Source organism: Acanthochromis polyacanthus, chromosome 6, assembly GCF_021347895.1.
Source record: "Acanthochromis polyacanthus isolate Apoly-LR-REF ecotype Palm Island chromosome 6, KAUST_Apoly_ChrSc, whole genome shotgun sequence".
NCBI classification, from domain to species: domain Eukaryota; kingdom Metazoa; phylum Chordata; class Actinopteri; family Pomacentridae; genus Acanthochromis; species Acanthochromis polyacanthus.
The window spans coordinates 11,942,436-11,970,398 of NC_067118.1; the positions used below are offsets into that span (position 1 = coordinate 11,942,436).

General features: G+C 38.8%; 1 protein-coding gene across 1 annotated transcript in view; it reads left to right on the forward strand.

Annotated features, from left to right (window-relative positions):
* The window catches only part of clcn6 (chloride channel 6), a 43,601-nt gene that overhangs the window by 3,442 nt on the left and 12,196 nt on the right, over positions 1-27,963 (forward strand). The window contains exons 2-16 of the mRNA XM_022216936.2: positions 858-917; positions 1,052-1,117; positions 1,448-1,513; positions 1,598-1,664; positions 5,700-5,806; positions 9,807-9,933; positions 10,442-10,509; positions 13,086-13,144; positions 13,261-13,393; positions 14,116-14,229; positions 18,820-18,986; positions 19,153-19,264; positions 23,294-23,423; positions 23,627-23,780; positions 26,921-27,077. Coding sequence (XP_022072628.1) covers positions 858-917; positions 1,052-1,117; positions 1,448-1,513; positions 1,598-1,664; positions 5,700-5,806; positions 9,807-9,933; positions 10,442-10,509; positions 13,086-13,144; positions 13,261-13,393; positions 14,116-14,229; positions 18,820-18,986; positions 19,153-19,264; positions 23,294-23,423; positions 23,627-23,780; positions 26,921-27,077 — 1,587 coding nt within the window. The remainder of the gene's footprint in view (positions 1-857; positions 918-1,051; positions 1,118-1,447; positions 1,514-1,597; positions 1,665-5,699; positions 5,807-9,806; positions 9,934-10,441; positions 10,510-13,085; positions 13,145-13,260; positions 13,394-14,115; positions 14,230-18,819; positions 18,987-19,152; positions 19,265-23,293; positions 23,424-23,626; positions 23,781-26,920; positions 27,078-27,963) is intronic.

Below are 27,963 nucleotides of genomic sequence, written 5' to 3' on the forward strand. Positions count from 1 at the left end.
TGCACTCAGAGACTGCAGTACTCCTCCAGGGCTGCTCATTTGACCTATCATTTCCGACGGATGAAGTCTTTAATAAAAAATTACCTTCCACTGAGCACAGGCGTGTGTTATGCATGTGCACGTTATGTATGGACACCGAATTATGTGTGAGTTACTCTTATAAAAGTGTGTTGATCAGTTCATCACTTTTGGCAAGCCTGTGTTTTGCTAATGTTAAAATAACCGTTCCCTCCATGCTTTTATTTTGAAGACGCATTTTTAATGTTGCAGGCTTTTGTTTCGTCACCATTCCAGCAGCACAGGAAATGTTTATCTAAGAGGCAGTTTCTTGACATGATGAAGATGTTGCCGAAAAGTCCGACATTTCACTTAAAGATGAAAGAAAACGGTTCCACGCTGTTGCTGTCTAGCAAAGGATGTGTATAAACTTAGAAGCACCTAGCTAGAATGGAGACAAGCTGTTACAGTGAAGAAATGAGTGAAGGACAGAAAGGTAAATTTGTGTTCAAAATAAGGCTGACGGCTGAACTTAACATGTGTGGTTGGGGTTTGCTACATTGTGCGACTTAAACATGTAGCGGCTGGCAGGAATTAGTGGGACTCAGAAACACCCTACAGTTTAGTCATTTGTTCCTTGTGTGATTTCCAGTGAATAGAGTCTGGTGCGTTCTTAATATTCAAGAATCTTAAGACTACATCAAAGATTGAATCAAACATTTTCTGTGAATTGCATGACTTTCACATGGGCTTGCTGTTTCAAACAGGCTTAATTTCTGGTAAAATGTCACTGCTATGTGGGGATGAGTCTGCATTCCTTTACTCTACACTGTATTTAGAGCTTCTCTTGTGTTTTCCAGACAATCCTTGGGGAAATCCGAGATGAAGAGAATGAGATTCTACCTAGGAAAGACTATGAGGTGAGAGTCCTGTGAAAAACTGTCATTAGGAGAACAGTCTTCAGTCAGTGTTGGTGGGTTATGTTGCCTTTGGTACAGAGCCATTAGATGTCTGACCCAGGTCATAGTTACAGCGTTTGTTTGGGCTTTTACAGAGCTTGGATTATGACCGCTGCATTAGTGAGCCCTATGTGGAGGTTCTGGAGGGGATGGACAACAAGGTGAGACAAATGTGTCTTTTGCTCAGGTGTGGATAACAAATATACAGAGCATGCACATGGGATTTATCAGACCTACCTGAAAAGGAAAACTGTAACAGATGCATGGTTTTTGTTTTGCATGTGCTATTACTAGTTGGGAATTTGCATGGTGCTACTGATAATATCTTAATTTTAATTTGGATAACACTAACAATAGCATAAAGGAGGGCTATCAGTATGTATTGCTTTTTTAAATTGTTGAATCCTTTGGTAGAAGGTCTATATTAATTCTCATTTTTAGATGTTATGTGTAATGTTTATTTTTTCTGTGCATTTTCTATCTGCCAATAGAAAGCCAAAAAATATGAGGCTGTACGGTGGATAATGGTGTTTGCTATTGGGATGACAGTGGGTCTGGTAGGTGCATTATGAATATTTTGGTTTGCTAGATCTCAAAATGCTGCAAATTAACAAACAATACTAACTTCACTTCTCCATCAGGTGGGGCTGTTTGTGGATTTCTTTGTACGCCTCTTCACCAATATCAAATTTACTCTGGTTGGGGATTGTATCCTTTAACATGGTTTCGCCGATTTCCTAATATAAAAAGTTGACTTGCATGCCAGTGTTTCATGATCCACATAACTCCTCTATTTTAAGATGCTGTCATTATTTAGCAATAAGTCTGACAACTGAAAGAATACACATAACTCTACAACTTTAAAGATTTAAAATTTCAGGAATAAAATTATGTAATCATTCAAAGTATTGTATGAAATGATGATTTTATGCTCATTGTGTAATAATCAACTTCTTTCTTGAAATTTTAGCTTTTTCTCCATCATGTTATTGCTTCATATGACTTTGCAAGGACAGTAAGGTGTATACATTCAGTGACCACTGTATTTGGCACACTTTTAAAATCACACAATGTAGTATACATTAGCTTAGTTTTTTCCACCTTTACAGAGTTTGTCACAGCAAAAAAATAAAGTAAATAAGTAGAAATACCCCACAGTGCCAGAGAGAGCCACGGTACATTCACACAAGATTAAACAATACACAATAATAATATAATTCAATAGCAAAAAAAATAAATCCAAGCTAATAACAGCTTATCAATGGTTCCAACTAATAGTCTAGTTTATTTATAATTTCCTGAACACCCAAATTTCTGTCAATGTGTGATGAAAATCGAGCAACTACAGTATAGCAAACTGTAGGATGTCACAAGTGTAGTAAATCCCTTTGGAGTGAAGAACCCCTAATGCTAATGTGTTGTAGTTTTAGTGATATTATAGTGTTATAGGGAAGAGTCATGCTAAGTCCAGTTAAGGCTCCAGTGAATCATCAAGCCATAATTTCTGGTATTCTCCAAAGATCTTGAAACCAAATATGAGATAGTCCCTTCTCATGTTTCGCCACTTATTTTCTGATGTGTATAGTGTTTAGGAACAAATCTGGGACTTTATAAAAACTATGTAACATAAATGTGTGCTAATTTATAGGTAGAAATGTGAACAATAGCTGGCAACAGTAAACTTTATATATGCAGGTATGCATTAATAGAAACTAAATAACAATACAACTAATAATAATTAAAATGCAGTCAAATAAAATGAAATTACCTCAAAGGAAACAAGCATACAACATAACAGGTGCTGAGATAAATGGATAAGCAGATCATCACTTGAAACAGACAGTAATTTAGATGGTATTTTTTAATTTAGAGGAATCCGGTTGTGCAAGGAGAGAGAATTTTGAAACAGAGGTCTGGTTAAAAATATATGGAAGTTAACTTACATGTCGTGATGTTGCAGCAATGAGTCTGACAAGTGAGTCTGTAAAATGTCAGATTGGCCTGCTGAAAGGGTTGGTATTAACATGTGGAAAGCCTTGCACCAGTCAATGAGCTAAGTCAATGATGTGTTCCAGTGACATCATATCAAGGAGATTTTTTTTTACATGTTTATCACCCAAGAAAGAATCTAACAAGTGTTTTTTTCACACTTGGGGAGAGGCATTGATTAACTCCATAGGTCACTTTACTTACCGCAGGGGCTGCACAGTGGACTAGTGGTTAGCACTGTTTCCTTGCAGCAAGAAGATCCCGGTTCAAATCCCGGCCTGGGATCTTTCTGCATGGAGTTTGCATGTTCTCCCTGTGCATGTGTGAGTTTTCTCCAGGCACTCCGGCTTCCTCCCACAGTCCAAAAATATGCTGAGGTTAATTGATTATTCTAAATTGCCTGTAGGTGTGAATAAGAGTGCGATTGTTTGTCTGTATATGTAGCCCTGCAACAGGCTGGCGACCTGTCCAGGGTGTCCCCTGCCTTTGCCCGAGTCAGCTGAGATAGGCTCCAGCCCCCCCACGACCCTAGTGAGGATAGTGTATAGAGAATGGATGGACTTTACTTACCGCATTGCAGTGAAACAATACACTATTGGATTATTCTCTTCGCAGTCAGATGATGAAAATGAGACTAAACATTAATGGACTACCTTAAACTAGTAATCATTTTTGCATTAGCTTCATAAACATACAGACTACTAGATAAATACTGTTACATCAGTGATTATAGGAAAAGTCCTCTGACTCTCTTCTGTTGGCGTAGACTTTTGGACAAATCCATGCAGAAAGGACTGAGTTCAGGAATATGGAATAATTACCTTATGTCGTTTGATCCGAGTGTGGTATGAGTTTCCAGTTTCAGGGTGTGTGTGACAGTCTGTGTGTGACACACACTTGGCCCCAGGTCAAGGGTCAATGACTGGGTCTTGTTTGGTTAAATATTGCCCAGGATTTCTTTTGATCTGGATCTACAGATTAAGAGTGCTGGTCAAAAAGGATCCAGGATATGTACCTAAAAAACTCTTTGGTTGCATTCATACTATGCTTCAAGTTATTGTCCATCTGCACCGTGAATCACTGTCCAATGAATTCTGAAGCATTTGGCTGAATGTGAGCAGATAATATGGCTAGAAACACTTTAGAATTCATCCCTCTGCTTTTGTCAGCAGTCACATCATCAATAAATATAGGAGAACCAGTTCCATTGGTAACCGTACATGCCCATGCCCATGCCATGCCACGGCCACCACCATGCTTCACTGATGAAGTGGTCTACTTTGGATGTCGAGCAGTTCCTTTACTTCTCCATACTCTTCCCGTCATTCTGGTACAAGTTGATCTTTGTCTCATCTGTTCATAGTATGTTTTTTCAGAACTGCATAGGCTTTTCATGATGCTTTTTTGCGAACTCTAATCTGGCCTTCCTGTTTTTGAGGCTCACCAACGGTTTATACCTTGTGGTGAACCCTCTGTATTCATTCTGGTGAAATCGTCTCTTAATTGTTGACTTTTACCTCCTGGAGAGTGTTCTTGATCTGACCAGCTGTTGGGAAGGGGTTTTTCTGGTTTTCCACGGTCTTCCAAGTCTTTTGGCGTTGCTGAGTTCACCAGTGCTTCTTTCTTTTCTTTTTTTTTTAAGAATGGAGCAACTGCAAGCAGTAGATTTGGCCACAGCAAATGTTTTTGCTATCTCTCTGATGGGTTTGTTTTGAGTTTTCAGCCTAATGATGGCTTGTTTCACTGATAGTGGTGCTCTTTAGACTTTATATTGGTGCAGATTCCACATTTGAAATGAACTCTAGACCTTTTGTCTGCTCCTTGTGAATACACTAATGAGTGAATAACACACACCTGGCCAGCTGAGCAACCAATTGTCCAATTACTTTTGGACAATTTAGATGGAGGACACATGTAAAATGTGTTGAAATTCCTACACCGTTCACCTGATTTTGATGTAAATACCCTCAAATTAAAGCTGAAAGTCTGCAGTTTTCTTGGAATGCTCCCTGCAAGGTGTCTGAAGGACCCATGTAACACAGGTCCTGATGTTGATCGTGCAGCATCACATGCAATCCTGACTTACACTCAATGTAAGAGAACACTAATAGCTGTCCAAAGTAAGTTTCTTTACAAAATTCACTTTTGAGAAGTGTTTTGACTTGTTAAAAATAAGTCTAACAATAATACCAACTGACTCCAAGAGCTTGCTGTTGTGAGGGATTTTTTTTAAACTTTTCTCGTTCATTCCAAACTGTGATGATTCTATATTACAGAATGTTCAGACAGTAAACTTGTGAAATTTTGCTTTAAAAAAAGCAGTTCGTAGTTGCTACAGTAACAGTATCATTGTGTGTTAATGCCATTATATTTCTACTGTAATATAACTCTGACAACAATAGAAGCAGACTTTGCTGCCTTGCTTGTGTACGTGGTTATTCTACAATTCGACAATTTCATTGAGCAGACGCTTTTGTCCAAAGCGACGTACAACACAAGCAAGAATTCAGACATAAGGAAAAACCTTTAGTAAGTGCAAAAAGTGCTTCAAGTGTGATTGGTCAAAGGTGTTGCCATCAAGTTGCAGAAGAAGTGCCAACCCCCCCCCCCCCTTTTTTTAACTTTGTCAGTGCTAAAAAAGTGCTGGGTTTTGGACCACCTGACTTATTCTACCCCTAAGGTGGAATCGGATTAAGTGCCTAGGTGTTCTCTGAACAATTTTAAAGTTATTCTACTTTATCTGAATGCCTCCAGCTGTAGAGAAGTGCACTGACAAGGGCTGTCTTTCGCTGTCTTTGCTGGAACTCTTGGCATTCAATTTGATCTTCATCTTCATCGCCAGTGTGCTCGTCCTCATTGAGGTAAGGCCGCTCACAGTTTTTCCAGCTTGAACTTGGACATCTAGTTTTCTCTTTGGAAATTCTAAACAATTTAGAAAAAAAGTTTGAATCATTAAAGCCCCTCCTCATAATGGCAGAGGAACAGTCGTGAACAAAACTTTCCATACTCTTGTGAATATTATGTCTTAGGTTTCCAATGACTCCTATAACTCAAAGTTTCTATGATTTAATCTTTGAAACACATGCATCTGTGTCACAAAAATCAATCCTGAATTTTGGATCTTTCATGAATTTATTGCTTGTCTTTTGGAATTATGAAACAATCTGTTGGGATAAAAATATACAAAGATCCCCTTTGCCATTTTGACCTCATCTTGGTGTTTTTATTAGCCATACACAAGCCTCTGACAAGCTTCTAGTTACTCCGTCAAGAAGTTACGGCGGAGTTATGTGTGTGATTATCTATCTTTCTGTGAGCAACATTATTCAAAAACAAAATAACGGATTTGGAGGAAATTTTCAGGGAAGGTCAGAAATGACACAAGAACCACAATTTGATTAGATTTTGGCAGTGATGCAGCTTGTAGTCTGGATCCACGGATTTGTTAAAGATTCATGTCTGATTGTGAGAAAGCAGCACGGCACCACTATACAGTCCCTCTGTGGGATTTTTCGTGATTGTTGCAGCCGAAAATGCCTGAATTCACAGCAGCTTTTCTAAGAAATTGCGATAAAAGTTGCGAAGTTTTAAGCTTATTTGTTGTAATGAAATTGCGGGAGACAGTGACAATTGCTAAAAAGCTGCGTTTTTTCAGCTTGTAGAGCATCTTTCAACACTGTAATTGACAATATTTATTCCGAAATTAATTATTTAACGTTACAACCCATTTCTACATAGCTGGCACACCATGGTGGGACATTAGCAGCAGCCAGATATTAGTTTAATATGACGTGACCTAAATATGTAGCGGGTGACGGGAATTGATGGGACTCAGAAACACCCCCACAATTTATCAGTTGTTCATTGTGTCATTTCCGATACGTCCACTGTGGTAGATTTGTTGTAGGATCACAATCATGGCATCGTCAGCAGGCCACTGAGGTAGCGTTCACTTCTTGCCATGGTTACAGTGCTGCTATCAGACGCCGTCCCACTATGAATCCCTAACAAATCCGTGGATCCAAACTTTAAGCCGCATCACTGCCGAAGTCTAATCATTTGGTCCTTGTGTCATTTCTGACCAACCCTGAAAATTTCATTCAAATCCCTGAGTCCGTTTTGAGTAATGTTGGCAACAGAGGAATGATTCACACACGCTGATCGTCACATAACTCCGCCGTGTTCTTTGGTGGAATAATTAATCTAATTTACCTTCATTCTTTCAATGCTCTAACGGATCTGGATGTAACAGTTTCCATCATGGTGATTTGTCTGGTCTGTTCGCTCATTTCAGCCGTTCTAATATGTTTCATGTTTAAAAAAAGGTGTGTGTCAATTGATTTTTGTATTCCACCACAATATTGCACGGTTGTAAAACAGTTTAGCTCCGCTTTGGTGAAGAACATTAGTGAATTAATTGTTTATCACGGTCTTCAGCAGTAATATTTGTTGGTAAATGAGAGACATTAGTATCGCACATGTCTGCATCTTCAAACCATAAACAAGGAAGTGAATTCAGTGACGTACGTGCATTACGTTTACGCTAGAAGCTGCTATGATTGGTGGAACTCATGGGAGGCGGGCCAAAATTGTGGGAAAGTTGCGGTGATTGGACAAAATTGCAATGCCGTTCAAAATTTGCAGAGATTGGTTGATTTCGCGTGAATTCGCGCAATCGCAACATCGTGAATTCCTGGAGGGACTGACTTTAGCGATGACAATAAGTGAATGCTACATCAGCAGCCTGCTGACAATCACATGATTGTGATCCTACTACAGATCCACCGCTGCTGACTTATCAGGACTTATCGGTCAGAAATGATACAAGGAACAGTTGAGTAAATTGTGGGGGTGTTTCCGAGTCCCATCCATTCCTGCTGAGCGCTACATATTTATGTCATGCGATTCGTTATCCGTACATAACGTGCACACGCAGAACACATGCCTGTGCTCAGCGCGAGTCCATTTTGTTTGTGGGTACATCTATATTAAATGGCCACATTCTATGTTGCCGGGATTTCTGATTATCAATAACTCATAAATAATGCTGCATTTCTACAAAAACATGCTGCATTTCTGACAATGCCGTATGGGGGAATGAGCAACCTTGGTGGAATAATGCGCTCTCTGAGCGGTTTTCTTGTTGTATCTTTGACCACTCATGTTGACAGAATGGTGTCTTTTAACTAAATTTGTTAGCATTCTGACAGACAGGTTTGTTCATCATAGTCCACAGATGCTTGATGGGATTTAAATCGGCACTTTGGGTAGACCATTCTGGTATTTGGGGTCATTGTCTTATTGGAACATCCAGCTGTGTCCAAAACCAAACCTTCTGGCTGATGATTTTACATTTTCCTGAAGAATGTGGAGGTAATCCTCCTTTTTAAATATTACACTTACTTTGTGCCGATCAACAGTTCCACTGGCAGCTTCATACTGCCTCCACTGTGCTTGACAGTGTGTTTGGTATTCTTGTAATTAAAGACCTCACACTCTGTCCTCCATTTCTGGTTATTGTGGACAAAGAGCTGAATTTAATCTGATCATACAACTTTCCTCCAAAAGGCTTTTCGGTGACCAGCAGCAATCTTCTGTCAAGCCTTAAGGGGCTGCGTTAAGAGGAATGGCTTCTTTCTTACATGGCAGCCTGTTAGCCCATTTTGATGTGAACCACAATGGACTGTGGTCACAAACACCTGTGTTCCAGCAGCTTCTATTTAATTGCAGACCTGCTTTTCAATAATTTCTAGTTAACTCTTGGTCAGTTGTCTCTCAGCAGCAGGTGATAGTTTGTGTTTTCTTCCTGATCAAGGAGGTCACCTGTATCATGCATTTTAGACTTACAAATAATTGTTTGCACAGATGATTTTGGAATCTGTAGCTGCTTTAAATTGGCTCCAAGTCAATGATGTGCATTTTCAGATCTTTGTAGAGCTCTGCAGACTTTCCAATTGACTGTTTGTGGCTGTGTCTAATGAGTGTATCAGATTGGCTGCATTTAAAATGTCTCTGAGAAGTCTGCAGATGTAGTCAATCACTGACATTCACAATAAATTAAAAATCCATGCCACAAAGACAATGTGACTAGCACAGCTTTCTAAACCGCCAAACCCGATATTTTAGTTGCTCTGTGTGTATTTTTGACCCACAAACTGTTGTCATATATCCAGAAGACCTATAATATACCTATGAAAGAACCAAAATGCATGACTGTTTTTTGTGACAAAGAATCATGGGTTTCAATTTTTCCACCATAGAAAATTCAGATTTACAGGAGTCATTGGAAACACGAGACTGCCATGACATAAACAGTCTTTACAAATGTATGTAAACGTTTGTTCACAACTGTACATAACACGTGTTTATATTCCTAACTTGGGGTTCATTGTAGGTTATACCCTGCTTTCTGCTTATTTGCCCATCACTCTTCTCTGCCAAAAGTCAAATAAATGTAAAAATGTGACAAAAGCCATTTTTGAAATGAATTTTCTGTAAGGAAACAGTCACATCTGTTACATTTAGATTTCTGTCTGAAACCTAGCCACTGGTTAGAAACATCTCCACAAAACAAATTAAAAACTCAAACCAAAACCATTACTTGGAGAGCTGTTCAATACCACTCAGTATAAAACCACAAAACTTGCTTAAGGGTTGTAAGCATACGGTAGTTAAACTACAGTATGTGCAGGTTTTTGTCAAGGCTTTACTGAATCTTTACCTTTTGAAACCTTGAGGTTTTTGACATGAGTCGAATGTATATGTTGCTTAATTTTGAGTTAATAGAAACTTTACTTTTGACACTAGGTAATACACTTATCTGTAGCTCATGTCGTGATGTTAACATGTTATGTTTTCCAGCCAGTAGCTGCAGGTTCAGGGATTCCAGAAATCAAAAGTTACTTGAATGGAGTGAAGATTCCTGGAATCGTCCGACTTCGAACTTTTGTCTGCAAGGCTGCTGGAGTCCTTTTCAGTGTGGCTGGAGGTAAAGGACTTTTGGACTAAGGTGTCTGAAATCTGCTGGCATTTTACACTGCATGTGTTAGACTCTCTGATTCACAGGTCATGTTTTAGCAATGTTTAATAAGGCAAATTGGAAATCATAGGTGTCCACAATTTGGTTTCAGTCATCACAGGTTTTCTTTCTTTTTTTTTTTCTTTTTTCTTTTAGGCTTTCTAACTTGTGTGTCAGTAATCAGAAGTGTATTCACATTTGTTACACTGAGTTTCTATTTTGCTTCCTGTATGTTCAGTATAGTTATTCTAAAGTATTTGAATGTGATTGTTCACAAGGGGAAATAGTCGGCATTTCAACTTAAAAATATTGCTGTTAATTAGATATGATACAGTTTTGAATAATTTGATATTTACGTGATTTTTGTACACCTACAAAATGTATATCTTGTTATATACCTATATCTTGTGATGAGACTTATAACATAGGATCAAATAGCAGGTGGGCAGGACCTCTGACTCAGTGTGTGTCCACTCAGGTCTGTTTGTGGGGAAAGAAGGTCCAATGATACACAGTGGAGCCATCGTAGGAGCTGGCCTTCCTCAGGTACATCGATACGACATTAATGTGACATTAACTGGGGTGATATGACATTAATCCTGGGATGTATGCACGAAATAACTGTGTTAAGAGTTTCGGTTCATGTCAGATTCAATTTATTTACATAATATATACAGCTCTGTGCAACAGTTTTTATTTACACTGACACTTAAAGTGAGGATGCTTCCAAAAATTATGTGATCAGTAGTTTTTATTAGTGATCTAAATCAAATTATAAGTTGCTTCGTGCAAACCAGCACCAATTCCCACAGCAGTCTTTCAGTTTTTAGACATACTTGACAAGTAGGTTGTAGTAAGCGTCCTGGTGAGGTTACGACAGTTCTTTTAAAGACTCGGTCTTTTTTAGTGTCTTCAGACTTTTCATGTAATCTCTGACTGACTCTATGATGTTGATATCAGGCTGTCTGTTGAAGGACTCCTTGATCTTCTGTCTCAGAATAAATAACTTGAACTAATCAGGGGCCTCCCAATGTATAAGAATCTCAACATCCAGAATGCCCAGAGGTGCCGGGCCCTCAAACCTCTTTAATCGTATTAGGAGTCAAAAAATGCCATTTAAGGTATTAACATCAAGTTTTTAACAACTGTGGAGAAAGAAAACAATAACATACTAATGTGTGTCAAAACATTTTTTTTATATTTAACAAAGTGAAAATTGAATATATTCTAGACTTGTTATATGTAAAATAAAATATTTCAAGTCTTTTTTTGTTTTAAGTTAGATGATTATGGCTAATCAGAAATCTCTCCAGTATCTCAAATTATTTAATTATTTAATTTTGAGAAGATTAGTGTTCAGACGGTATAAATAGAGTGTATCTCTCAGTTTAGTTTGGTACACACAACCACAATCATGGAGAAAACTGCTGACTTGAGTGTTGTTCAGAAGACAATCATCAACTCTTTCAACAAGAAGCCACAGAAGATCACTGCTGAAAAGGCTGACTTTTGGCAGTGCATCAAGAGCCACCAAGCAGACATTTGCAGGAAAGGAACTACAAATGTCACATTCCTAAAATTAGGACACTCCTAAACCAGAGACAAAATCAGAAGCATGCCTGGTCCAAGGAGAAAAAATGCTGGACTTTTGGTTAGTCGTACAAAGCGTTAATCCATGCATGTTTATGTTGTAGAATTCATTGCATTAAGCTGTTAATATAATGCAGAGTTGTGACTTTCTCTTGACATTCATCAACAAAACATCTTGCATTCCCTAGAACAGTACATCACTGTACTGCCAACGATCTTTTTTCACACAGGGATTAACCTAGCAACTCTCTGCACTCTTGGTGTCTCATGTTCAAAAATCTAATGTGAAGGTGAATAAAACACAACTTGAGTGTCTGAGCTGTAAATATCACAATACAAAGAACAGGGAACAGCTACCATACAAACTCAAGAGTTTGCGACCATTTCAAAATAAAAGCTGTTATGTTTCACTAGAGAGAAAACTTTGATATTTTAACATGAATTTTATTGTTATACATTTGCAGGCATGCCACACAGAGCACCAGCCAGCAGGGATTATGTTTTTGCCTGGCTTGTTTGTAAACAGGAAATGCAATAATTCTGTCTTTTATTGGTTGTAGGTGGATGGACTGAGTTTCCCATCATGCTCAGAGGCAATATGTTTATGAAAAAAATGTAAATATTCTTTGTGCAAAGTCAGTAGTTTATTATTCTGTTTTTACAATGTTTCCATTAGCTTTCAGTTCACTGTTGTGAGGATAAAGCAGTGTATAGAGAATGGATGTATGGATTATTTGTGCCTTACCTTCAGTGTAGGGGCAGGGCTGAATTTTTAATTCTTTTAACAAGCCTGTCACAGTCAGACCTACAACCGCTTTGTGGCCTCAGAAGATAAGAAACACAAAAACTAATGATAAACCCATGCACTCCAAGAGGGTCCTGCTTGGGCTTGGACCCTAATAAAGCAACAACTCCAGAGGTCAGATGTGCAAAGATTCATTCATTTTTGCCCAAGTGACAGACCCACAACTGAAAGAAAACAGGAAGAAAGACAGAGGAGTAGAAGAAGTAACATTGGCATTGACTCAGTATTGTGACTGCTTCTGCCTTCACTATGTTAGCTGTAGTTTTTGCTGTTGGAGACCCAGGCCTTCAGCAATAATAGTTGCATTTAGGCAGTTAGTTTTAATTTCACGCCATGAATTTTTCATAACCCAGGTATCAGGTGATCTCTGTGTGATGAATCATATAATGCCTGTGTTTCTGAACTTCTGCTGCTGGGAGCTCTTGCTCTTCCACCAGTTTTCCACACGTCTCCATCCATGTGGTTAGAAAAATTTGGAGGTGCGAATTTTCTGCTTGAGGAGGGCCGTGTGACAAGTGGCGGTGGCTGCTAAAATTACGTAATTTGTCCACACAGAGCTGCACAGACCTCACGGTTCCATCAAGCATAAAACAAGCTTAAGCCTATGCATTAGGACATCAGTGAAAGTGCCCAAAGATTTTGCACAGTACTGTATATAGTATTTTGATGCATTTGACTGATATTTTTTCCTTAAATATGTTTATCAGATATTTTCCTCCTTTATTAGTTTCAGAGCATCACTTTCAAGAGGATCAATTTTGATTTTCCGTACTTCCGTAGTGACAGGTATGACTGTGCTACACATTCCTATTAGTGATACACTACACAGATATCCTGTTCATTCTTCCCTGGCTCTGCAGATATTCAGCATAGGTCATCATGTTGTCTTCTCTGTTCTTCAGGGACAAACGAGATTTTGTGTCAGCTGGTGCTGCTGCTGGAGTAGCTGCTGCATTTGGTGCTCCAATAGGTGGCACCCTCTTCAGTCTGGAGGAGGGCTCCTCTTTCTGGAATCAGGCTCTTACTTGGAAAGTGGTAGGTCAGTCTATGTTATTAATAGAATAAAGGCTGGACATTTTTGCCATGTGCCATGGATCTAGGGTTGAAATATAACTAGCAGTGTATTTTTGGGTCTTCACCTGACTACTCCTGTGTTGCAGTCTACCCTGAGTAGATTGACATTTTTTTGCTTCAGTTTGAAATAACTGAAGTTACTGGATGGAATCTCATGAAATTTGGTTCAGACATTTATGTTCCATTCAGGGTAAATTTGTGTAGTGTCATCATCAAATGAGGATTTTGTCTCTGTCCAGTAATTTAGTTTATGACTCAGTACCTTTAAAGCTTATTACATTCCCATCAAATTTACCCACACATTGTGCTTAATGCTAGCAAGCACATGCTAAAACCCTATAAAAACATGGTTGATATTAGCTTCTAAACATCAGTATTTTAACCCATCATAGTGAGCCTGCTGGCAAATGTTAACATTCAATTCAAAGTACAACTTTTGTAGCCCACACATTTTTATGAAATTATACCTTTTTAGTTATGAGTATGATCAGTTTCACTCACTTTTCTGTCATTCATTCTTTTTGTCATGCATAAATGTGTTTCCTCAATGCTCCTTCAGAGTTCTTTGAAGAAGTAGCATGGTAGTCCAGGACAGATACATTGTGGAGCACTACAGCAAAGCGGAGCAGGATGCACTACCCATTGACTATTTCTTAGTTCATCTGTTCCATCTTCTGTTTCAGCTCTTCTGTTCCATGTCAGCCACTTTCACCCTCAACTTCTTCCGCTCTGGGATCAACTTCAACAAGTGGGGCTCCTTCCAGCTACCTGGTCTGCTCAACTTTGGGGAGTTCAAGGTAAACACTGGGCTACCGCTAATGACTTTTTAAAAATAATATTAATGATCATAAATTTCTCTCATAAAAACAAAGAAAGCAAAATTAAAATTTTATTAAAGTTAATTTTATTCTGACAAAGTCATGTCATAGCAGCATGATGCTAATTGAAAACAGAGTTTTGCATCTTAAAGTGCGAAAGTGTAGAGTTAAACTGGAAACTCAAACATGATAAAAATTAATTAAAAGAGACAGCAGATTACTAAAGCCAGTAGTGCAGCTCCAAAAGTAATCCAAGTTACTTGAATTGTCTGTTTTTACTGTTGTGGCTTTCTCATTTCATTCAATTGCCTCTCCAGTGAGTCTCAGTCTGTAGATAGGGGAAAAACAGGATGGGACTGGCCAGGCTATCTGGTAAGCAGACTGCGCTTTCAAAATCAAGCACTTAAATATCGCATTTAACTCATATTTCATATCAAATGGAAAGGTGTGTTGCAACACAAAACATAATAGGGCTCCCACAAGCAGTGATAAACTATCTGAAAAGTAAAATTATAAATAGGCATCAATTTGTACAAATTGGGTAATATTACATGTGATGTCCCACAAAGGTCAGTGTCTGGACCAAAATGGTTCATACGGTTTATTCATGACCTGTGGAAGTTCTCAAGGAAAAGAACATTTTTGGTTTTAGCAGATGGCCCAATTTTTTTTCTTTGCTCAGGCGACAATTTAGAGAGGCTTTTAATTAAAGTTCAAACAGAGATGGGAAAATTAAAACTGTGATTTAACAGGAATAAACTGTAAAGTATGAAAAAAACTAACCAAACTTTTACTGCTTTGCATCATAAAATAAACTCTTTCAATAAATATTGATAATTATAACACTGAAAGAGTGTATGAAAATACATTTCTAGGTGTGGTATTGGATCATAAACTCAGTTGGAAACCTTCTAAAGATATATATAAAGTTTGAAAAAATTGATTAATTCCTATGAAGAACACTCATTCTGAATTAAAAAGGCACTTTATACTCTTCACTGTTGTTACTGTACTTGACCCACTGTGATGGGATAAAACATATAATACTGCATTCTATCCAGTAAACATGTTTATCCCACACAATGTGGGATATAACGGGCACACTGACATTTTCTGCATGTCACTGTGCTCATGTTCTTTTACAAAACAAATACTTTGAAATTTGTTGGTTTAGCTCATTTCAGGAGTGTGCAAATAATGTTACAATTAACAAATGACATACAACACCTGTTCAGAAGCAACGTGGGAAACAAATTAACAGGAAACTTGCATTTTAATGTGGAACAATAATTGTATTCTTGGGGTTTCTTGGGATGTATATAAGCAAATAGGAAACAGTAGGATAGGAAATATATGGACATATAGCAAGTAGGAGTTCATAGTTAATCTTCATCCCACTTGTTTTCAGACATTATATGAAGCTTTTGAGTTTCTTTTAATCTTGTGTGATTTGATTTCTTTTTCTTTTTTCTGCCTTTATGTTATTGTGGCATGTCTAAAATAAATCAGTAAATGCCAATGGCAGGACAGCTGAGGAGCTTAAGTGATCTTTATGTGGAAAAAGAGACTTCCCGGTGTGTGCCAAGGTACACACATGGACAAAATTGTTGGTACCCCTCGGTGAACCCACAATGGTCACAGAAATAATTTGAATCTGATAAAAGTAATAATAAATAAAAATTCTATAAAAATTAACCAATGAAAATCAGACATTGCTTTGTTCTAGACAAAAACTTAATGACTTATTAACATACAAAGCAGAAGGAGCCCTGCGCTTTGCTAACCAAAGACATTATGAATCAGGAAATAGAGCTAGTAGATTATTAGCTTTTCAATTACGTTAAGCTCAATCAAGCCGCACAGTTGCAAAAATCTTACACCCAACAACTAAAAAAAATGGTATGCCACCCCAAAGAAATTGCTGATGCATTCTCAACATATTATGAAGTATTATACAACTTACCAGACGATGCTGAAAAATCTGGTAAAATACAAAGATTTTTGGTTAGAATAACATTACCCTCATTGTCTGAGACTCAATCTAAAGCATTAATAAAACCAATTTCAAAAAAGGAAATTGAGGAGGCTATTAAAAATTTAAAGAACAACAAGTCCCCTGGAGTGGATGGCTATCCAGGTGAGTTTTATAAATATTTCAAAGATGAAATTACCCCTTTACTATTCAGAGTTTTTAATTATGCTCTCACTGAAAAAGATCCACCTAAATCTTGGCCCCAAGCGGTCATATCTGTTATCCATAAAGAGGGTAAAGATTCTACAAATTGTTCTTCTTATAGACCAATAAGTCTATTATGTTGCGACATGAAAATTCTAACATCCATATTAGCTAAAAGACTACAAGAATGCATAAAAAATGTGATTGGTATTGACCAAAGAGGTTTTATTCCAGGCTGCTTAGGAATCAATAATATCAGGAGAACATTGAACATAATGACAATAGCTAAGAAAAGAACAGACCCATCAATGCTTCTCAGCCTTGACGCTGAGAAGGCATTTGACAAGGTCGATTGGATATTCTTAGAGTATACCCTGAAGAAGTTTAATTTTGATTCTACATTTATTAATTGGGTTGGGGTGCTATACCTGAATCCTACCTCCAAAGTTCGAGTAAACGGTTATATTTCTGAGCAATTCCAGCTGAAAAGAGGGACCAGATAGGGTTGTCCCCTCAGCCCTTTGCTGTTCGCAATAAATATTGAGCCATTGGCTGAAATTGTTAGAGAAGAACAAGGATTACAAGGCATAATTTGTAATGGAACAGAAAATCAGACATTGCTTTTGAACTGTGGTTCAACAGAATTATTTTAAAAAAATAAACTCATGAAACAGGCCTGGACAAAAATGATGGTACCCTTAGAAAAGACTGAAAGTAATGTGACCATATGGACATGTTGAATCAAGGTGTGTCCTCTAATTAGCATCACAGGTGTCTACAAACTTGTAATCAGCCAGTTGGACTATTTATAGGGTTACAAGTAGTCACTGTGCTGTTTGGTGACATGGTGTGTACCACACTAAATAATGGACCAGAGGAAGCGAAGGAGAGGCTTGTCTCAGAAGATTAAAAAGAAAATTACAGACAAGAATGTTAAAGGTAAAGGCTATAAGACCATCTCCAAGCAGCTTGATGTTCTTGTGACTACAGTTGCACATATCATTCAGAAATTTAAGATCCGTGGGACTGTAGCCAACCTCCCTGGACATGGCCGCAGGAGGAAAATTGATGACAAATTGAAGAGACGGATTATACGAATGGTAACAAAAGAGCCAGAACAGCCACTAAAGACATTAAAGGTGAACTCCAAGGTCAAGGTACATCAGTGTTAGTTGTACCTTGGTGTCCAGATGAGGACACCATTGTTGAAAACAAATCATAAAAAAGTCAGACTGGAATTTGCCAAACCGCATGTTGACAAGCCACAAAGCTTCTGGCAGAATGTCCTATGGACAGACGAGACAAAACTGGAACTTTTTGGCAAGGCACATCAGCTCTATGTTCACAGACACAAAAATGAAGCATATCAAGAAAAGAACACTGTCCCTACTGTGAAACATGGAGGAGGCTTTGTGATGTTCTGGGGCTGCTTTGCTGCATCGGACACAGGGTGTCTCGAATTTGTGCAGGGTACAATGAAATCTCATGACTATCAAGGTATTCTAGAGAGAAATGTGCTGCCCAGTATCAGAAAGCTTGGTGTCAGTCGCAGGTCATGGGTCTTGCAACAGGATAGTGACCCAAAACATACGGCTAAAAACACCCAAGAATGGCTAAGAGGAAAACATTGGACTATTCTGAAGTGGCCTTTTATGAGCCCTGATCTACATCCTATTGAACATCTGTGGAAGGAGCTGAAACATGCCGTGTGGAGAACGCACCCTTCAAACTTGAGAAAACTGGAGCAGTCTGCTCATGAGGAGTGGGCCAAAATACCTGCTGAGAGGTGCAGAAGTCTCACTTACAGTTACAGAAATCGTTTGATTGCAGTGATTGCCTCAAAAGGTTGTGCAACAAAATATTAAGTTAAGGGTACCGTCATTTTTGTCCAGCCCTGTTTCATGAGTTTATTTTTCAAAATAATTCTGTTGAACCACGGTTCCAAAGCAATGTCTGATTTTCATTGGTTCATTTTCAAAGAATTTTTTTTCTATTATTACTTTTGTCAGATTCCCCTGCGACAGACTGGCGACCTGTCCAGACCCTGCCTTCGCCCAAGTCAGCTGGGATAGGCTCCAGCACCCCCCGCGACCCTAGTGAGGATAAAGCGGTGTATAGAGAATAGATGGATGGATTACTTTTGTCAGATTCAGATTATTTCTGTGACCATTGTGGGTTTTTCTTTCATTAACCAAGGGGTACCAACAATTTTGTCCACGTGTGTATATAAGGGTGTCGGAGGCCACATGTCACTTCAGATGATTGTTCTGTCTGCAGATAGACGTGGTGATACTGGAGCTTCTATATGCTGTCACAGCAGAGAGCCTTCCCATAATGAAAAGTAAACAGCACAATGATGTATCATTTTACCCCTGTTGCAAACCCCTGATCAGTGTTCGAATGGAGATAAGAATTGCCACCTGTGGACAGCGGTGGACCTGGCCTTCTTTGTTCTGATGGGTGTGGTGGGTGGCGTGCTGGGAGCGCTCTTCAACTGCATTAACAGGAGCCTGGCCAAATATCGCATCAGACACATCCACCCCAAGGCTAAATTTATCAGGTGATCTGATCTTACAGAGAACAAGCCATCTTTCTGAACACATTAGTTAAAACACAGTAATTGTATTTAATACCAGCTGTGCTTCTGAAAGCACATATTTGAAAATATGACACTAATTCCTTTCCAGTATATAATTACAGATGTTCAATATTTGTATCTTTTCCAGAGTTCTAGAAAGTCTGCTGGTTACCATGGTGACAACAGTTGTGATATTTGCAGCCTCCATGCTGCTGGGTGAATGTCGCGATCTGTCCTCGCCCACAACACATAACACCACAGTAAGCATCAGCTCTTTCTTCTATTGTTACAATACCAAACAGAAGCACCACAAGTGTATTCATTTCAAGAAATGCTTGAATGAGACTTAAAAGGTATTAAATGTTAAATTTAATTTGCAAGTCGTAAATAGCATCTCATCATGCTGTTGGCAGAAATATTTATTTTAAAACGATTTTGCATGTTGCCACGTTCTTTAACACCATTGATACCGTAGCTGGAAGATTACACACATTTCATGTTTTTTCTTTATTCTGATGACTAATTACTTTGTAGATTCTCACTGAAGGCATCAAAACAAGGACTCAACACATAGAATTATGTCATAAACAAAAAAAGTGAAATCGGTCAAAACAACTTCTACATTTTAGATTCTTCAAAATAGCCACGCTTTGCTTTGATTGCTGCTTTGCATACTCTTGATATTCTCTGGAAGAGCTTCTTGAGGTAGTCACCTGAAATGGCTTTCACTTCACAGGTGTGCCTTGTCAAGGTTAATTTGTGGATTTTCTTACCTTCGTAATGGGGTTGGAACCATATGCTTTGTTTCACAGAAGTCAGGTTGGTACAGAGTTGACAGACTTATTTGACAAAATTGTTAGAATCCATGTTATGGCAAGAACCAATCAGCTAAGGAAAAAGGACAAGAAATGGACATTAGACTAGTAGAAATCTGTGCTTTGGTCTTATGATTCCAAATTTGAGATCTTTGGTTCCATCTACTGTGACTTTGTGCAAAAAGGTGAATGGATGCTCTCTCCATACATGGTTCCCACCATGAAGCATGGAGGAGAAAGTGTGATGATGTGGGGGTACTTTACTGGTGACACTATTGGGGATTTGTTCAAAATTGAAGGCATACCAGCATGGTTACCACAGTATCCTGCAGTGACATGCCATCCCTCTGGTTTCAAGGTTCACTTTATTGTCTCCCGTGGGAGAAATTTGTCTTAGACAAGACAAAACGCAAGTTGCACTGCAACACATAAAACAGAACACATGCTACAATAACACATAAAATACATGACATATAAATAATAAACAAGTTAAAATAATAAAAATAAAAACAACTCAAATACCTCCATACCGCCATACATATAGCGCCTTGTGAAAGTATTCGGCCCCCTTGAACTTTTCAACCTTTCACCACATTTCAGGCTTCAAACATAAAGATATAAAATTTTAATTTTTTGTCAAGAATCAACAACAATTGGGACACAATCGTGAAGTGGAACACAATTTATTGGATGTTTTATACTTTTTTAACAAATAAAAAACTGAAAAGTGGAGTGTGCAATATTATTCGGCCCCTTTACTTTCAGTGCAGCAAACTCACTCCAGAAGTTCAGTGAGGATCTCTGAATGATCCAATGTTGTCCTAAATGACTGATGATGATAAATAGAATCCACCTGTGTGTAATCAAGTCTCCGTATAAATGCACCTGCTCTGTGATAGTCTCAGGGCTCTGTTTAAAGTGCAGAGAGCATCATGAAGACCAAGGAACACACCAGGCAGGTCCCAGATACTGTTGTGGAGAAGTTTAAAGCCGGATTTGGATACAAAAAGATTTCCCAAGCTTTAAACATCTCAAGGAGCACTGTGCAAGCAATCATATTGAAATGGAAGGAGTATCAGACCACTGCAAATCTACCAAGACCCGGCCGTCCCTCTAAACTTTCACCTGGAACAAGGAGAAGACTGATCAGAGATGCAGCCAAGAGGCCCATGATCACTCTGGATGAACTGCAGAGATCTACAGCTGAGGTGGGAGAGTCTGTCCATAGGACAACAATCAGTCGTACACTGCACAAATCTGGTCTTTATGGAAGAGTGGCAAGAAGAAAGCCATTTCTCAAAGATATCCAGAAAAAGTCTCGTTTGAAGTTTGCCACAAGCCACCTGGGAGACACACCAAACATGTGGAAGAAGGTGCTCTGGTCAAATGAAACCAAAATGGAACTTTTTGGCCACAATGCAAAACGATATGTTTGGCGTAAAAGCAACACAGCTCATCACCCTGAACACACCATCCCCACTGTCAAACATGGTGGTGGCAGCCTCATGGTTTGGGCCTGCTTTTCTTCAGCAGGGACAGGGAAGATGGTTAAAATTGATGGGAAGATGAATGGAGCCAAATACAGGACCATTGTGGAAGAAAACCTGTTGGAGTCTGCAAAAGACCTGAGACTGGGACGGAGATTTATCTTCCAACAGGACAATGATCCAAAACATAAAGCCAAATCTACAATGGAATGGCTCACAAATAAACGTATCCAGGTGTTAGAATGGCCAAGTCAAAGTCCAGACCTGAATCCAATGGAGAATCTGTGGGCAGAGCTGAAGACTGCTGTTCACAAACGCTCTCCATCCAACCTCACTGAGCTCGAGCTGTTTTGCAAGGAAGAATGGGCAAGAATTTCAGTCTCTCGATGTGCAAAACTGATAGAGACATACCCCAAGCGACTTGCAGCTGTAATTGCAGCAAAAGGTGGCGCTACAAAGTATTAATGCAAGGGGGCCGAATAATATTGCACGCTCCACTTTTCAGGTTTTTATTTGTTAAAAAAGTTTAAAATATCCAATAAATTTCGTTCCACTTCACGATTGTGTCCCATTTGTTGTTGATTCTTGACAAAAAATTAAAATTTTATATCTTTACGTTAGAAGCCTGAAATGTGGCGAAAGGTTGAAAAGTTCAAGGGGGCCGAATACTTTCACAAGGCACTGTACATACATCCATACATCCTTATTTGCACAACATTTGGCTACCTCCTTTTCTCAGCTGCACCTACCTGCTCATTAATAAGCTAGATTGAGAGGGATGAAAGAATATTTAAAACTGTTGAGCCTGCACAGCAGGACTCTGTACTTCCTGCCTGAATTAAATAGTTAATACTTGGGAAACAGGGCATGTGATGACTTCGAAAGACTACTGTTTGCCTACCTGATGGTAGCCTTTATAAACAAGTCTTGAGGAATTAGTGGAGCAGGGGTGCCTATGAGCTTACTTGACATCTTCACCAGATTATGAATCTGAATTTTGGATTTGACTGTCAGGGCCCCAAACCAGCAGGTGATCCTGTACCTAGGTATGGATTCAGTGGTTGCACAGTCAAAAAAAAAATCTACATAATTTCTCTACAGACACCTAAAAGCCTGAGTCATCTGAGAAATGATGGTCGAACTAAACGGTTTCTGTTTAGTTGGACCATCATTTATTTTTCATCAGGACAATGATCCCAAACGCACCTCCAGGCTGTGTAAGGGTTATTTGACCAAGAAGGAGAGTGATGAAGTGCTGCGTCAGCTGATCTGGCCTCCACAGTCACCTGACCTAAATCCAATCCAGATGGTTTGGGATGAGATGGACTGCAGAGTGAAGGCAAAAGCACAAACAAATGCTCAGCATCTCCTAGAGCTCCTTTAAGACTGTTGGAAAACCATTTCAGGTGACTACCTCATGAAGTTTATCAAGAGAATGCCAAGGGTGTGCAAAGCAGTAATTAAAGCAAACGGTGGCTATTTTGAAGAATCTAAAATATAAAACATGTTTTGAATTATTTCATACTTTTTTGTTTACTGCATAATTCCATGTGTGTTCAGACATTGCTTTGATGCCTTCAGTGAGAATCTACAATGTACATTTGTCATGAAAATAATGAAAAATCATTTAATGAGAAGGTGTGTCCAAACTTTTGACTGGCAATATATATTACTTTACATCCTTCCATCTACCCATTTTGCCTTTTTCTAGGTTTAGGTCATTAATTTTCTTAATTATATCATTAAAATGATAAAAAAAATAATAATAATATGTGACCTATATGTTATATTGCTATATTCCATACCTTGATCACCTATACTGAGACAATAAAATGAGTATAAATTTAAAAAAGCCTGAAAATTAACTTGGCGAAGCCCACAGAAAGCCTGCTAACTGAGGCTACACAACACAGTTCTCAGTCCACTCCATAGTGTCTCTACATTTATGAAAGTCCTGTCTTATATAAAGTTCTGGAATCGTTTTCAGCTAGCCAGCACTGATGACATCAACTCAACCATCCGGTCATTCTTCTGCCCCAACAAGACCTACAATGATATGGCAACATTGTTCTTCAACCCACAGGAGGCTGCCATCCACCAACTCTTCCACCAGGATGGTGAGATGAGTGAGCGTGTGCGTGCACACACACATGCTTTCACAACATCTCTTTATTAGTTAAATCACAGGTAGCTGTGGTAGAGTAGTAGAACAGGTTGTCGAATACCACAAGATACTGAACCCGAAGTTGCTCCCGATGGCAGGAAAGCCCCTTACATGGTAGCAGACTGAAATAAACACCAGTCTTGTTCTTCCTCTCAGGTACCTTCAGCCCTGTGACTCTGTCAGTGTTCTTCCTGTTGTATTTCCTGCTGTCTTGTTGGACGTATGGTGTGTCTGTCCCAAGCGGACTCTTTGTCCCCTCTCTGCTGTGCGGGGCAGCTTTTGGACGCCTTGTTGCCAACATCCTCAAAGTGTAAGAGCAAAGTGTTTCTATGTTGCAATGACTAAAGTGTGTTTCCCCATTCTTAGTGACTATCAAATATAACAAATATCTAAACAACTCAGAATTCTGTATGCCATAGCAAATTAATGAATATTTAAAACACCCAGAGAGACAAACATTTTTAGTACGAGTTGGTGTAAACCAAAAACAAAACTAAAAAGAGACTTCATATTGTATTTATAGTACATGCATCAAGTGTTCCTCTGTATCTACAGAATTTTTATTAGCTGCCACCTTAGAGAATTGTGGTTTCCTTTTTATTCCCTTGTAACTCTTCAATAAATTGTTAGGAGAGACACCCTTTATAGATTAAGTTTTCACTATTTGTAGCTCTCTGTCCCTCCATTTAAAGTCAGAATGCTAAGGTAAGCTAGACACGTGACCCCAACTTTGGACTCAGACATAAAACCAGTGGTTATAGCTGCATGCAAAATTATTCAACCCCCCCATTCTGGCATAATGAGCAACATTACAACTGCAGGTGATAAGTAAATCATAAGAGGTGAACAGTTAGCTTATTGAAATATGATACCAAAGCAAAAATCATGATTTAATTCACAATCCATCCATTTTTTTTCTTTCAAAAAGCAGGTTGCAAAATTATTGAACCCCTTAAGAGGCTGTATTTTTAGTACTTTGTGTAGCACCCTTTTGCTGCAATGACCTGCTATAGATGGGAGATATAGTCTCTAACAAGCTTCTGGCAGCGCTCTTTGGGAATTTTAGCTCATACCTTGTGGACAGTTGTCTCCAGCTCATCAATATTCTTAGTTCTACGTGCTGCAACACCTTTCTTCAGATCCCACCACAGATTCTCAATTGGGTTTCAGCCTGGAAATTGTGATGGCCACTCAAGAACCTTCCAAGCTTTCTTCTGTAACCAAGCCTTTGTTGGTTCTGATGTGTGTTTGGGGTCATTGTCTTGCTAGAATGTGCAATTATGCCCAAGCTTCTACTTTTTCACAAATTGAGTGGCATTCTTGACCAGAATATCTTGGTACTTGCCTGAATCCATGGTACCTTCAATACACTGGGGATTCCCAGTTCCAGTCGAAGCAGAACACCCCCACAGCATGAAATGATGCTTCCAACAGTGTCTCTGGGAACATTCAAGAGATTGAATATCTTCTTGTACCCATTTCTTTTCTTGTGCAAAGCAACCATCTCATCTCTAAACTTCCAGGGACATCTCTTTGGTCTTAACCATGTTGCTTGCAAGAGCTGTATGGGGAGTATTGACACAAAGTGTACACAGTTTATAGACATGAGCATTACTCGATGTTTAGAATGTGGCACTGTTGAATTAACCTCAAAATGTATAGATACAGGTGTATGGCATTTGAGTTGTACTGCAATTATCTTTATTTACCTAGCATTGCTTATAGAGGGTTGAATTATTTTGCAACCTGCTTTTTGTAAAAATAAATAAATAAATAAATAAGTTGAAATTTTGGGTGGATTATGAATTAAATCTTGATTTTTGCTTTGGTATTATATTTCAAAAAAACTAACTGCTCACCTCTTGCATGAGAAATAGTCCTTCCAGGAATTCACGATGTTGCAATCGCACCAATTCATCTGAATTCAGCAAATCTCTGTGAATGCTGCACGACCTTGCGCTTTTGACCAATAGCCACAACTTTTCCGCAATTTTGGCCAGCCTCCCATGAATTCCACCAATCATAGCGGTCCCCAGCACAAACGTCTCATTCTGTCTCTTATTTACCAACAAAAATTACTGCTGAAGACCATGCAAAACAATTCTTTCCCCGATGCTCTTCACCAAAGCAGAGGTAAAATGTTTTGCATTCGTGTAGTATTGTGGTGGAATTAAAAAAAAATTAAAAAATCATCGTTTGACAGACACTTTTCTACCGTGAAACATATGTGGAGAATGCCTGAAACAAGCATACCACAGACCAGACAAATCAACATGATGGAAACTGATGCATCCAAATCTGTTGGAGCACTGAAAGATTGAAGGTAAATTAGATGTATTACTCCGCAAAGGAATGCGGCAGAGTTATGTGACGATTGGTATATGTGAGTCCTTCCTCTGTTAGCAACATTACTCAAAAGCAGACAGACGGATTTGCATGAAATTTTCAGGGAAGGTCAGAAATTGCACAAGGACCAAGTGATTAGATTCTGGCAGTGACAGGGTTTATACTCTGGATCCGCGGATTTGTTAAAGGGGAACTTCGAGTTTTTTTCAACCTGGGGTCTGTTTTCATATGTCATTTCATACATATGAGTGATGGAGAAATGAATTTTCGACATAGCTCCAGTATTTAGCCAGGTAGGCAGCTTAGCAGCTCAGCTAGCAGCTCAGCTAGCGAAAAGTATGGGGCAACGTGCCCCCCCGCGTCAAAGTCCACCCTAGCGTGCTTTTTTCCCCACACTGACCGGCTCGGATAGTCTCAACGAGTGTCCCACAACATACTAGAGATGAGATGTTAAACCAGTATCTGGCTGCTGCTAATTTCCCACTGTGGTGTGCCAGCTTTTGTGTAAATGGTTTGGAGCTTTAAAGAATTAATTTTGAAATAAATATTGTCAATTACAATGTTGAAGCATATTCTGAAAGCTGAAAAAATGCAACTTTTTAGTAGTTGTCACTGTCCCCTGCAATTTTATCGCAACAAATAAACTTGAAGCATCGCAACTTACATTGCAGGTTTTTTTTTTTTTAGAAAAGCTGCCTTGAATTCAGGCATTTAGCAATTGCCTGTGGATGTGATGTTGCTCATTTTGCCAGAATGTCAAAGGGCTGAAATAATTTTGCATGCAACTGTGCATACATGCTCAAAATTCAAAATGACTACTTTCAGGAGAAAATTAAGGGTAGTATTGGATGTCCAGTATTATAAGTGAGTCTGGTAAGTACAGTCCATATGATGGAATGTGGTGACCGGAGGATTTTCCTCTCTCACTTCCTGTGTTGTCATAGCCAGGCTTTAGGCTGTCCTTAGCTGGCAGCCGTCACATTCTTGCTAACTGTGGAAAACAACCTGTTGGCACAAGTCTTTATGTTTTTTAACATGGCTCCTGGCAATGCACATTCCCACAGTGATTCTCCTGGTTCTTACTGTGAGTCTGTCTGCTTTTAGGAAACTTGGAATGGATCTCTACTCAGGGACTTTTGCTCTCATTGGAGCTGCTGCCTTCCTTGGAGGTGTGGTCAGAATGACCATCAGCCTGACTGTCATTCTCATTGAATCGACCAATGAAATCACATACGGGCTGCCGATCATGGTCACTCTAATGGTAAATTTTCAACTATCAAACACTGTGCTATTTTTAATTTGTAGGACAAGCTGCCAAAAGAATTCATGCTTGTCTTTTTGAAAACTTAATGCATGTGTTGGTCTTTGCTGCATTAACCACCCTGTGGGCCACAGGGCAAAAAATTTTTTGTTGGGAAGATTGACCCTTACACTTCGAAACCATTTCTACAGCTAATTGGTTGACTGAGTAGATCAGTTTTGATCACCTGCTTAATCATTGTTTTGTTTTTTTAAGCAAAAATACCAAAGTCCTCTGTGCCAACATGCCACATGTAAATATTGCGTAGTGTCTCAGTTTTGTAGGATGGTAAACTCAGAATTTTGACATTTCTAATCAGACACAAAAAGGGATTTGAATGTGTTCATTTGTGCATCGGGAAATAATAGCCATTTTTCAATATTTCGTGGCATTTATTCACTAACATGTCTAAACATTATTTAAAAAAATGACTGCCAGAGGTATTCATAATGAAAAAAATCACTTGAAAAGTGATCAAACAAATAGTCAGCATAAACTAAGTTGCCTTGATTAACCCTTATCAACCAAGTTTACACCCCTTCCTCTGTGGCTAAATTGCTTTGAACGTGTTTATTGCAACATGGTGGAGAAAATAAACTGCACAAATTCACCTTTGTCTCTGTGATGCAGTGTTGGCAAGAAAGATAATGTTGAATTTACATCACATTTCTTCATTGTTGCAACCTACAGCTGTACATCTATCTTCACATGCATTACTTTTTATTCATCATTGTATAGATATGGACCACATCACAGGAAAGAGCAGAACTAGGCCTTTGTGCCATGTGCATCTATTGGTATTTGACCATGCCAAAATAATGCCATTATGAAGATGGATCAAATATAC